The sequence below is a fragment of the Ambystoma mexicanum genome, chromosome 2p (genome assembly GCF_040938575.1).
Source record: "Ambystoma mexicanum isolate Mex_15411 chromosome 2p, UKY_AmexF1_1, whole genome shotgun sequence".
NCBI classification, from domain to species: domain Eukaryota; kingdom Metazoa; phylum Chordata; class Amphibia; order Caudata; family Ambystomatidae; genus Ambystoma; species Ambystoma mexicanum.
The window spans coordinates 1,045,305,386-1,045,318,300 of NC_090923.1; the positions used below are offsets into that span (position 1 = coordinate 1,045,305,386).

At 43.5% G+C, this 12,915-nt stretch overlaps 1 protein-coding gene across 1 annotated transcript in view; it reads left to right on the forward strand.

Annotated features, from left to right (window-relative positions):
• Positions 1 to 12,915, forward strand: part of BBS1 (Bardet-Biedl syndrome 1) — a 1,034,601-nt gene that overhangs the window by 313,321 nt on the left and 708,365 nt on the right. The window contains exons 7-8 of the mRNA XM_069644936.1: positions 6,386 to 6,458; positions 6,736 to 6,867. Of these exons, the coding sequence (XP_069501037.1) occupies positions 6,386 to 6,458; positions 6,736 to 6,867 (205 nt within the window). The remainder of the gene's footprint in view (positions 1 to 6,385; positions 6,459 to 6,735; positions 6,868 to 12,915) is intronic.

Here is a 12,915-nt window from a genome sequence, read left to right on the forward strand (position 1 = left end):
CCGCCTACGGGCCTCCCCTTGCGCTGGGGTCTGTATCTGTACCCATACAGTACCCCACCCACTTCTCTTCTGCACTTATCAGATATACCTTATCTGCTTAACCCAGCACTTGCCACTTACTGGCTGCACTACCACCTATATTTATTTATTTTACTTATTTATTCTGTTCTCTCCTCTGTTCCGCACTTCCACCCCACCCCCCCCTCCGATGCACTTTGCCCCTTTCCCATGCACTTGCGCGTTCTTAATGTCACTGGGCCTAGTAAAACCATTGTTTTTATTCTCCCCTGTTCCCCTCCCTTTGCCTGGTTTCGCTCTAAAACACTTGTTTATGGGTGCAAAATAAATAAAATATTATATATCATATCTTCCCACAGTGCCTAACAAAGACCCAATTCGAAAGGCAAGAGCAGGCTAAGTCAAAACCCAGAGGAAGATCAACTTGATGAATTTAACGACCATAGACCAGAACAGCATTTTGCTAAAGAAATGTGCTTGGAACCCTTAAACCTCTGATTAGGAGTGACTTGGAGAATTAGGAGTTGGGCCCGACGCTCAGGAATTTTGTTTGACCTTAGACTAGGCATTGACACTATGAACTATTCTTGCAGCTTATCACTCCTTACTCTAAGTCCTTTCTATGGGAATATGGCCCAGAATTTCTCCATCTGTCATCTAGAGTTTCTTTTGAGAAGCGGATCTGAGCACTTGTGACCAAAAAGTGTTTACGAGATGCGTGTTGAAAATGAGCAGAAAGACACATTTCCCCTGGATTGGATGTACACTGCATTACACGATTTAAATCTCTGCCGAGAGTTGCGTTCCTATATGATACACAGGATTTTAAATACTTGGATCTTCTTTTTCAACGTCCTGTCATTGTGAAATGCACTCCCCACACCCACGTGTGCTCGTAACCTGTCATATATTCGTGTCTGGAGCACAGCACATCTTTGCCACTGCTGGATAGCCCCCCGAAATTCTTAGGCCCCCTTTTAAGCTGTGGGAATACGGTGACTTGTTAATTTCTGATTTAGCGCATGCTCTATACTATTCTTTTAATCAGTGGTTTTTGATTTTGCTTTTCGGTTTTTGTGAATTTTACTGAAGATACTCGTGATGGAAAATTAGGCTTACACGCAGTTTATTCTTAAGTCCATTCTGCTCACCCTGCTTCCTCAACCTGTTGGTAAAGGTCTGCTCCTGCACAGAACAAGTTGGGCATGAAGAGGGGACTTAATTGATTTAAGAACAACTAAATCACCATGAAGGTAACTTTTCTTGAATTGATTACCTTTACTAACCATATTTGCCTGCTTTTATTTATTACTGATGAATGATATTGTTGATTACACATGTTAAAACTCATTAAAAATATATATGTTCACATGGCTGCTGGACTGTTTTAGGTTGTTTACTCTTCCTCACTTTTCTCTTTTGTTGCTTGAAACTTTGCCCAACAGTTGGGATTAGCAGAGAGCTATGGCACAGTATGAGACATTAGCTTTTGGGTGACGTATATTTATCTTGCAGGAAGGCACACTTGGTTTGCTGCCATTCACAAATGCCTGCTATCGGCTTTGACCAGAGGGACGTTAAGGCTACATCAAGAGTTCTGGCTAAACATTTTTGATGTATGAACGAGGCTGCCACAAAGTACCACCAAGGACCTTGAACCAGCCAGCGGATATCTGCAAACTGGAAGGAGCATATTTAATGACCTCATGTCGATGATAGACAAAAGTTCAAAGTTACTGGGTCAGATTCTCAAACTTGCACCAAAAAAAGAAGCCTAATTCACAAAAAGCTTGTGAATGAGCGCATCTTTGCCCTTTCAGAGTCCCTTTCTCCCCCATTGCGCAAATACATGGGCGTTTTATCATTTAATAGCGCATCCAGAATTCACAAATTGGATATGCTTTTAATTACCCAGAAATGAGGGTTCAGAACAGGCGTAGGTTGTCGCACAAATCGTGACACGGTCATTTCTGTCCCTGTCGTGATCTGTTTTTGAAGTGTGACGGCTGTAGCTTAAACCATGACTGTCACACTTGCATTTCTATCCGCCAAACGGGTATAGAGATTCTTTTTTTCTTGGGCATTTCAATGAGATGGGCGCTTTAACAGCATGTCTTGGTGAAATCCGCCCCTAACCACCACGTGGTTGCTGGAAGCCTGTTCTAAATTAGTGTCAGGGGCGCTCTCCCACACTAATGTATGCAAGGGGGCTGGACAGCATACCTTTTGTGCTATTGTCCTGCCGCTCCTGTAATGCTCTGGTCACCTTTGCGAATAAGGTGACCAAGGCATGGTCACCTTTGCGAATAAGGTGACCAAGGCATCTCAGCAATGAGTGCAAATGAAAGGCGCGCATTCTCTGCGCTCCTTTCATTTGTGTTCATTTATGAGCATCTGGCCCAATGTGTTCACGGATCAGGTGCCAATGCAAGGAGAGTTGAGTCGGTGTGATGTCCCAAGCCTTAAGGTCCAGTACCTTGTCCTCCCTCTTCCAATTTTTTTTTCCTGCTCTCCCCTTCCACTTACTCCTGTTCATGAGACTTACTTGTCTCGAGAGGATAGCTCAGGGGCAATGTGCTCGCCTTCGAAGCAAGACGACACGGAGCAACGCAGGTTCCATCCCCGGTATTAAGCGCGTTATAAATAACCTATCATATCATTACTTAAATCTGCCCCCTTCAAATCAGACAAGCAGGGCATAGCAATGCTGCTCAATTAGAAACTAACTAAAGTATAGTAGAAGAGAAGTCTGTTTTGAGTTGTGCAATTTTATTGACATTTTTTTTTATTTTGGATTCATAAAAATTGCTTGTGAGCTTATGTTATCGTGTTTAATTTTTTTTAATGGTATAATGTATAAACAATTTTAGATGTAAAAAGAAAATGTGAAAAGGTCTTTAAACTATGACACATAAATGAAAAATAAAATGAACTCCAGACACTCCACTGTGATTTTGATTGCTCCATCAGATCTTCAGGCAATTTCAGTTCCCCGACCCATTAGACCTTCCTCGAACAGCTGATCTTCTGGTCAAGGAGGTGGTACTCATTTTCACCTCCTCTCTTCCATTGCTGAGCGTCAAGGCTTGGTTGCTGAGAGACTAGCTTTTGTTTACTTGTTTCAGAGGAAAATACCCACATTCTCACGAAAGCCCGGAAAGACTTCACAATACGCTTTTTATACCAATATTTGTCCTTGCACAGTAACAGTGCAAGTCAGGTCTGTCTTTCTTATTTAGTCTACACCAGAATTCTAGTATATGCATGTCACAGAGAGCCTCAAGAAACTCACTTTGGGAAAGGTCCAATTGTATACCACTGAAGGTCCTCTACTGTTCAATGTTTATGCTTCGGATTGCGGGTAGACACATGGTTCCATCCCATGCGCTGGTCGGAGAAGGGGATTGGACAGTATCACTAAAACAGTCTCTCTCTCATCTCTCCTGGGATTCCTGCCCTAGCCAAGGGATTCGTAACCCCGGTTAGTGCTATAGTATGGTTACCCCCTACTGTCTGGCTTACCTAAGTGCAGGCTCACTAATTTCCTCATGGTCTTTCTAACGTTCCTTTCTCTCAACATGGGTTAATGTTCTAACGGGGAATGGGGTCGGACCTTGGCATTGCTCTGCAAGATTTTACTAGTTCCACACACTTACTTTACCCATCTACTTTACCTGCTTCCTCTCCTCTGTCTCCTCCCCTCCAACCTTCTGTCTCTCTGATGTTTCACTCCTCCTGCCTCCACCCTTTGCTGTTCACTCTTCTCCATCTGTTGCTACACTACTACTCATTACAACTACCACTCCTCCTCTTACTACTCTCACTACTACTCCTCTCACTACTTCCACTCCTCCTTCTCTTACTACTACTGCCCCTCCTCTTCCCACTACGACCATTCTCCCCACTATTACCACTCTTCCACTACTACTATTACCCTCTCCCAAGCTTTCTCCCTATGTGAGTCTTCCCCACTCATTCCTTATGCTAATCTCTTCCTCGCAATTGCACCCCATCCGTGCAGATTCACACTGCAGACCCTACTCCACTCCATCTGCAGTACCACACTTGCTCAAACAGATTATGGGACAGGCCCTCTACTTTCTGTTCTCTTGGTCCACGTGTGCTCTCGTCATCGGCCTCACCCAAAACTACCTCTCTCCTGTTTTTCATCCTGTCTTAAATCTTCCCCCTGGGATTGGTCTCCTTCCTAACCACTCGATTATTTACTCGGCCTAAGGACGTGCATGTGGGAGGAAATGGTTTAAATGGGGGCTAAGGCTCGCTGGTTCTTTTGTGAGCCATTCTTGCTGCTTTTCCCAGGGGGAAGTAAAGGAAGGGACCCCTCGATTTCCCCTGGTGAGCTTGCCATGGACACTGAGGCCCTCTCCCGTCCTTTGCCTCTTCTGGCACCATGCCCCACCCTGGATGCCGGCAGATGTGGTGAGGCCTAGAAGGCTCGGGTTCCAAGGCGCTGAAGCTTCTTCCCAGGTGCCTGCACACCTCCATTTGGTGCTCCAATCTCCAGCCTCGCTGCCAGTCCCAGTTGGACTTCTTGCTGGGCTTCTCTCGTTATGTCTTTGGCTGGTGGCGCCATCCATCTTCACGGGATACCCCTGCAGCTAGACCCTCTGTGACTGGCATGTCGCAGAGCTGCCCCGCCTCACCTCTGTCATTGTAGTCAAGTCCGAGTATTTCCTGCGAGACATGCCCTTCCGGGTTCTCAGGAACTCCTGCCCACCGGCTAGGAATATGACTCATGTAAGGAGGGATTTGGCGGTCTTCTCATACTAAGAATCCGGGTGGGATTAGGGTCCGGTCCCCCCCACGCCCCTTAACAAGGCCAAGGTGCTTACCCTTTACAGACACGACCCAAACTCTTTCTCATGAGATTATTAAATGGCACTTTGAAGGCCTCTTTCGTCTCCACCCTCTTACTGGGGAGCCTTTCTCTAAGTGGAATTTGGGCCCATTTTTAGCGTCTTTATTGGACAAGCCTTTTTAACCTGTGACTTTGTGTGATCTGGACAACAGCGTCTCTGGTAGGTATCACTTCAGCTAGGAGAATTGACAGACTGCAGGTGTCCAAGGAACCATCTAATTTTCCATAGGGATACGATGGTTCTACAAAGAGTACCATCCTTCCTACCTAATGTCTGATTTTCCTTTCCACCATGAGAAAAGTCGCCCCGTGTTCCTTTCCCTCCTCCCTTGCGTGGGAAGCAAGCTCTCTAAAGACCTATATGTTGCCACAGCTTTGAACTTTTGCATAGAGCAAACAAAGCTGTTACTGCTTTTAATTTTTCGTCACACGTGGACCTCCAGTCCACAAAGCCTTAAGGCCTCCATCCGTCGTGTCATGCATTGCTAAGGCTTATAGCATTAGCAGTGGGGGTTTTGAAAGAACTATAAGATAAATCCAACAGGACCAATGCAACATTAATTAAAGGCATGTCCATACATTTGTAGGGCTATTACTTGGAGTAAACCCCTAGCATTTTGCAAACATTGCATATTTGCTAGAAACCTGTTCTGTATATGCTGTCTTCATCACTCATTGTGTTTTCAAGAAATGTTATTCTGGTTCCAATCACCTGGGAAGATGGACGAGCTTAACTATAGAGACATGAAAAATGACCCTCATGGTGATTCATGTCTTTGTCCTTGCCCTCCTTTCTTTGCAACCCCACCCTACTATTCCCTTAAATATCATATATTTCACGACAACCTTCTCTGGGCATGGCTTCAAAATGGATATGAAATTGGGTGTTGCAGCTGGTGATGCATGGTTAGAGTGGGTAGTGCTAAAATGCAGAGGGATGCACACGTAGAGGCCCTAGTTGTCAATCAAAGTTTTTTTTTAAATTGGCATCTACTTTTTCTCTGCATTACCTGACCCGCCTGAAAAAGGGGAGAGCAAAGACTAGGAACCGGAATGAACATGAAGATAATTTTGCATATTTTTGGGGCCATGTATAAATGTATTTGGTAATTTAGGCCAAAAAGGCGGGTAAATTGTTAATTCACAACTGCATAAATTACTCTCAGCATTATGAGACCTGAGATATGGCAAGGCAGTGGTACTGAAATCTAACTTTCATTTCCCCAACTCTTGAATAAGAGTTGATTTAATTGCATGTTAATTTACATTGAAGAGTTTGTAAACTGTAAGCTCATACACATTCATAGATAATAAATATTGTTTAAAGATTCTAAGAACAATAACTGTGCCTAGTCAAATGTTTAGGATCTGTTCAATTTTCATTACTTCTGTTGATTAGTTTGCTGCAATGAATGTTCCCTGGTATTTCTTTAAATCGTAGTGCAACCCTTTTTCCCCTTTTATAAGTGTACCTGTGTGATCTTTTAGATTCCTCATGTTGGACTTGCCAGAGATGGAGAGCTTTGTCAGCTTGCACAAACAGCAGCCTATCAAGCGGCAGGTATGTGAAATCCCCTCTGTATTTTGGGAAATCGGGGTCCCCTCTTCAAACAGTGTCTTACTTTGGAGTGTGTTAGAGTGGAATGTCATATATTCAATCCCCAGAAAGATGGACTGACCCGTTTCTTTTCAAAGCAAAATAGAGCTGTATTTTAAGAAGGCAATGCTTTAAGGCTGCATTTTCATTAACACTATGGTGACAGCGGAAGGTCCGTGATGTGGTCATTGTATCCCAGAAATAATATCCTGATTGTTATTCTTTATTTATCTCTGCTTAGACCGTGATTACCTGCATGGGGACTTTGAAGAAGAACATGGCAGACGAGGACGCTGTCAGCTGTCTGGTGATTGGTACGGAGAGCAAAGAGGTGTACATCCTGGACCCAGAAGCATTCACTGTCCTTACAAAGGTGAGCCGTCATGTGTGAGTAAAGCAAGGTAGAATCATAAGTTTACGTTTTTTTTTGTCCAGAAATTATCTGTCTAGGTAAGATTTTTTTTTTTTTTTTCCTCCTGCTTTTTGCCTTATGATATTCATATATCCAGTCCTCTTCCTGCTAGTACTGTGCAGGTTGTCTTGTAAGACATGGGGCAAGCAGAGCTGGAGGTAGCGGGGGAACTGGATTTGCAGTTGGTAATGGGAGCGCTGGAGGGAAAGTAGGAGCTTGTGGGAACACTGAGATTTAGTTGTGGCCCAACACCGCCATAGGAATGCAAGGCAGCATTGCATCTCCGGCCCCTATTCTGCCTTGAACAGAGTCCACACATTACCGGGACATCGTAAGCCGAGGTTTTTTAGGAAGCATTAGCAGGATGTTTGTGCTTGTTATGGTATACAAAAAGAACAGAGGTAGGGATGCACTACCACTTAACAAAGTTTAGTCAAACGATTAATATCGTTTGATGCAACTTCAGGTGCTCTGGGTCAATCTGGGGCTAGGTGATGTACCATAGACAAAAACATAGCTCATCAGAACGTGATGAGAACTCAGGCACTCCCAAGGGGTAACCCCTAATAAATGTTATGAAACTTCTCACAATTTAATGTAACGAACAAAAATCCCTTTTATTTTAGTAATCAAAGAAAACTTTTCATATTTCCATGGTTTTAGTAGATATTAAAAAAAAACTCTATCCATAAGTATATCACAGTAATTCAAAAGTATTTATTTATTTTATTTATTGAACATTTGTATGCCATCTATACAGCAGAAAGTGTTTCCAGGCGCCACAAGACTAAGGACTAAGGGGGAGGCGGGAATAGAGAAGAATGAACAGCAATATACGATCCTACTAGGCCTTGTGACATTCAGAGTGCAAGTGCAGCAAACAGGAAGTGCGGGGGGCTGGTTGGGGCAAAAGCAAAGGGGAGGGGACAATGGGAGTGTAGGAGGGGGGCCCATTGGCTGGGTAAGTGCTAAGGGGACCCCAGAGGGCAAGTGCGCAGGGGGACGGGATAAGGGTCAACTAGTGCGAGGAGGGGGGCGGACCAGACTCAGTAGTCTAGGCAGGGAAGGGTGCCGAAGGCAAGTGCTGGTAAGTGGGTGTTGAGGCAGTCTGGTCAAAGGGAAGGCCTGGCCCCTGTATGGGACCAGGCAGCCTGTCGCAGCAGCAGGGGGGCATTAGCAAGGAAGGGGAGAGGGGAAGGAGGAAGATAAAAGGAAGGTCTTGAGAAGCTTCCGGAACTTAAATGGGGCCCGGCTCAAGTCTGAGAGGGTCAGGGAGGCCATTCTAGATCAAATCAATTTTGAGTTATTTTGCATACTCACACAAGCATTTGTGTGGTAGAAAGGCACAAAAATACATTTTGAAAACAGTCCACAATATGTGAAGTAAACCAACAAGTGTTCTAAATGGTGGTCAGTTCTTAGAAATAACATTTTATTTTGATTCACAATGTGTTTCGGATTCAGATCCATCTTCAGGTGAGAGTAGATTGCCTCCCTACGATAACATATTTGCAAAGGAATTACGTAATTAATAAATTAGACTCATGATTTCAACATAAAGAGTATATTATTTCCACTAAACTGTGAGAAAAACGGACCACACAGAATGTGTGGCAGCTAAACCTCAAGACCCTTTGAAAGTAAAGTCACAAATGCGAAAGGTTACCAATTTTGTGAGCATGAACTATAAATCTGCCCGTAAAGAAAGTGACTCACCATTCAAGAAATGGTCTAAGAATGAAGTGTCTGAACTCAATTATCAATTGTGCTAGTGCTCCGTTTAGGAATCTCTAATATAATAAAAGATGAACATGAATACCACTTTCCATGTCCAAGGTCCATAAATATAGTGTGCGGCTTGATATAAAAATGCAGTCCGGCAAGAGCTGTCCCCATGGGATTGTGGAGTATATTAAACCTGAAAAAACTCAGGGGACGAATCGTCCCCCTTGAGACTGTGGAACTTTGTTGCATATTAGTGACATTTTAAAAAGGCCAGAAGAAACCTACGGGGAAGAGAAGAGCCCTTTCTGGTGGGAATTTATTGGTTTTCTTTTCTTCACCTTTTGAACTTGAGTTTGGGAACTTTAGAAGAAAGTTGCAGGTGTACAGCTAACAAACACCCATGTTTTCACATTATATCAAGTTTAGTGTTTGAGGGTCAGTTTAGGGTTTTGGACACAGGACAGAGAATTTTGATTTAGACATCCTGATAGTCCTTAGTTTTGTTGAGGCAGGGAAACCTCTCCTAGACATAGGGATATGTAGAATTTCCCCTAACCCCTCTTTTGTTTTGATTATAAAAGTCTTTAACCATCACCTGAGCTGGTACTGTGTCCGAGTCTTACTCTTGATCCCTTACAATACCAACTAAAACCACAGAAATATGAATAATGTTCTTTGATTGCTTAGCACAATAAAATAGACTTTTGTTACTTTAAACTGTGAGGCATTTGATAACACTTGTGTTATCCCATGGGAGGTTCTAGGTTCTCATCACATTCTAATGAGCTATGTTTTTTCCATGTTTATTATGTATGGTGACTTCAGTCTGGAGAAGAGGCTTAAAGTCTACTGCTTTTTGCAATGTTGGCTGTTAGGTGGCGTTGTAAAAGCTGCCTATAAACTAAAAGTATTTTCATGGGAATTGATAGTAGCAGAGAGATGGGATGTGATCAGGGAGACATAGCCTGTGGGTGTTTTGTCTTTCTGCCCACCCATTGAAAGCCCTTGGCTATTCCCACCCACGACCTGCCACTCCCAGAAAACATACTGAAGTAGGCAGGGCAGTAACATCGTGCCCCCTACCACCATCTCCACAACCGTTCCAAACTGCTAAAGCAGCGTTTTCCAGCAAACCTTCTAAGAAGTTAAGCCCTTTTGGGCTTTTCACAGATTGAAGAAACACACATTTTGAATTATTCGCCGGCAAGCACACGACACAACCACAATTCACATGGTGAGACGAAATTCACCTTTAATTTCCCAGCGCACACCAGGGCTGTAAAACTGAGATCTTTCCCATCGGGACCTGTGCTCCCTCCTTTTTCCCTTCACTCTGGCCTCCCTCCTTGGGCTCTCCCCCGGCTCCTCCTTCTGAAGCCAGAGACCTTGGAGTCCCCTTTCAACTCCCCTCTCTCCTTCCTCCCTCACACTCAGGACATTGCCAAGAAGTTCCACTTCCAGCTCTTCCTTCTCAAAGGAATTCTCCCTTTTCTCACTCCCCCCCCACCCCAGAGGCTCAATGTTACATGAGCCCTGGTTCACTCTAGGCTTGACTATTGCAATAGCCTCCTCCTGAATCTACCTTCTTCCACTTTGTGACCCCTCCAGCTAATCCATTATAGGACAGCGAGACTTATCCTTGGCCTTAAGCCCAGGGACCTCATCTCTCCTGCCCTAAAATGTCTTCACTGGATCCTGGTTGCTGCACGTATTAAATTCAAATCCCTCTGCATCATCCACAAGGCTGTCTGGGCCCAGGGACTGCTATTTTAAACTTTATCTTACTAAATACTATCCCTCTAGACCACTGCGTTCCTCTGGCACCAACTCTTTGTGTGTAAAGCGTTTCACTAAACAGAGGGTAGGTGGTCGATCGCTTTCCTCAGCTGGCTCCCTCCTATGGAACAGCCTTCCCCCTCCCTCTGTGCCTTAAGCAGGACTTTCTTAAATTCCGGAAGCTCCTCAAGACTTTCCTCTCTGCTAATCCCACAGTTGCTGTGATTGGTGTCCGGGGCCCTTATGCATCCTTGGTGCCCCTGACCTCCCACACCCACTCGCCCCAGCTCCTGTCTACCCTCAGCACTTGCATTGGCACACCCTCTGACCTGGAGGTTCGCACTTACACCTAACATGGCTGCAGGCCGTCTAGCACTCAACAATCCAAGCACTTCATCTATGACTCAGCCATGAGCTCGGACTCCCCAACACTTACCCCCTCTGCCCTATTCCTTGCTGCACTTGCACATTCTGAATACTCACAAGGCATAGTAGGTTCATTCTTTTTTCCCTCGACTGCCTTAAATATTGTGTTTTGTAATGTGTTTCACTCCCTTGTTCTCTCCCTTCGCCCTGTGGGTGCTTTCAAACAGTATTTTACTTGCTGTATAAGCACCTAACAAGCAAACAATAAATAAATCCTCCTGGGATTTCTTTCAACTAGCTCTGTGCTTTCTCATTTTAATTTTTATTTACTTGTTTGGTTGAACATTACATTACAACATAGTACAGTCAGGATAACGTGAACATTGGGCTACAAAAAATAGAAAGGCATAGCAAGTATTTGGAATATGGTTAATCTGCTAATCTAGTATGCCAATATACCACAAATATGTTTTTTTGTATACAATATAAATGGTCCATATATTGCTTGGGCATGCTGTTTCTGCTTCTACTAATCTTAACTCGACTCTATGCTCTACACTGGATCATTTTCCCCCTTCTCGTCTGTTTTGTCCCTCCAAAAAACCCTCTCAACCGTGACTTTCTCCTGCCCTTCCCTCAGCCTTGCATAAGGCATAGCGTTGTCTATCTACTAAGAAACAATCTTTTTCTTCTTGCTCTTTCTCATCCTAGACTTCTTTTCCAACTACTAAGCTCCTTTCTTTCTCCTTGTCCTTCAGACCCTTGTTTTTCTTCTCTTTCGGCTAAGGATTTTTCTAGTTTCTTCACTTCTAAAGTGACCCCTCTGCGCTCATCCTTTCCCTCGTCTTGTTCTCCCTTATCTTCTATTTCTTTTTCACTTTCTTCTTTTTCTCCTCTTTCTGATTCTGACACTTCTCTATTCTTGACCAGGGCACACCCATGGCATCCCCACTGGATCCTATCCCCCCGCTTTGATTCCTTCTATGCATCCTCGTTTGATCCCTCATCTTACTGCTCTAATTAATTGTTCACTTGAATCTGCTTCTTTTCAATCTTCCTTTAAACATTCTATTATCTTTCTTATTCTTAAGAAACCTTTGTTGGGCGCCTCTCTTCCTTAGAACTTCCTCCCTATTTCCTTGCTCCCTTTTCTATCTAAACTTCTTGAGCGAATGTAAACTGTTCCTCATCCATTGAGTTGTGATTCAATCACCATCTTATATTGTTGTACCTCCCACTTCCTCTTATTCCTTTGTCCCTCTCCCCTCCCTCCTCACCAATAATGTTAATTGTTCCTTTCACCGTTTCAATGTGTGTTTCAATTATTACCTGTTGTTTGTCTCTCCCCCTATCCCTTTGTCCCACTCCACTCCCTCCTCACATCAGCAATAATGTAAATTGTTCCTTATACTGTTTTCGAGTTGTGATTCAATTACCATCTTATGCTAGTTGTATTTCTTCCAGTTCTTATGTACAGCACTTTGGATTAAAGTTCTATATAAATTCAATAAAATACAAAATATAAATATACTCAAGTGTCTTCCTTTCTGCATATTCATTCTCTTGTTCCTCCCTTTCAATCAGGCTTTCGTGGCTCACTCTACTGAATCTGCTCTTATACATTTCTATCTAGTTTCTGGAAGGCAAAATAATCAATCCTCAAGTCTTCTTCTTGATCTTGCTGCTGCTTTCAACACTGTTGATCATACTATTTTACTTTCTTCTTTCAACTCTTGGTTTCTCTGGGTCTGTGCTCAGATGGTTTAATTGCTATCTCTGACCGCACATATTCTGTTTCTTGGCCTGGTCAGTATTCTTGGTCCTATTTACGGTGTACCGCAAGGTTCTGTTCTGGTCCTGGTCTTTTTTTCTTTATACCATTCCTTTGTTTGACCTTATCTCGTCATTTAATCAATCTTTCCTGTCATTTCTACGCTGAAGATTCACAATTCTGTTTCTCATTTTCTGCATTTACCTCTTCTCTTCATAATACTGTTTCTTCCTGTTTGCTTGCTGTCAAGTTTTGGATGGCCTCTTGATTTCTTCATCGTAATCCCTCTAAAACTGAGTTTCTTTGCTTTTCCTCTTCTTCCCCTTCTCCTCTCTCTCCTCCCTTGGGTCTTCTTTTCCCACCATCCCTCC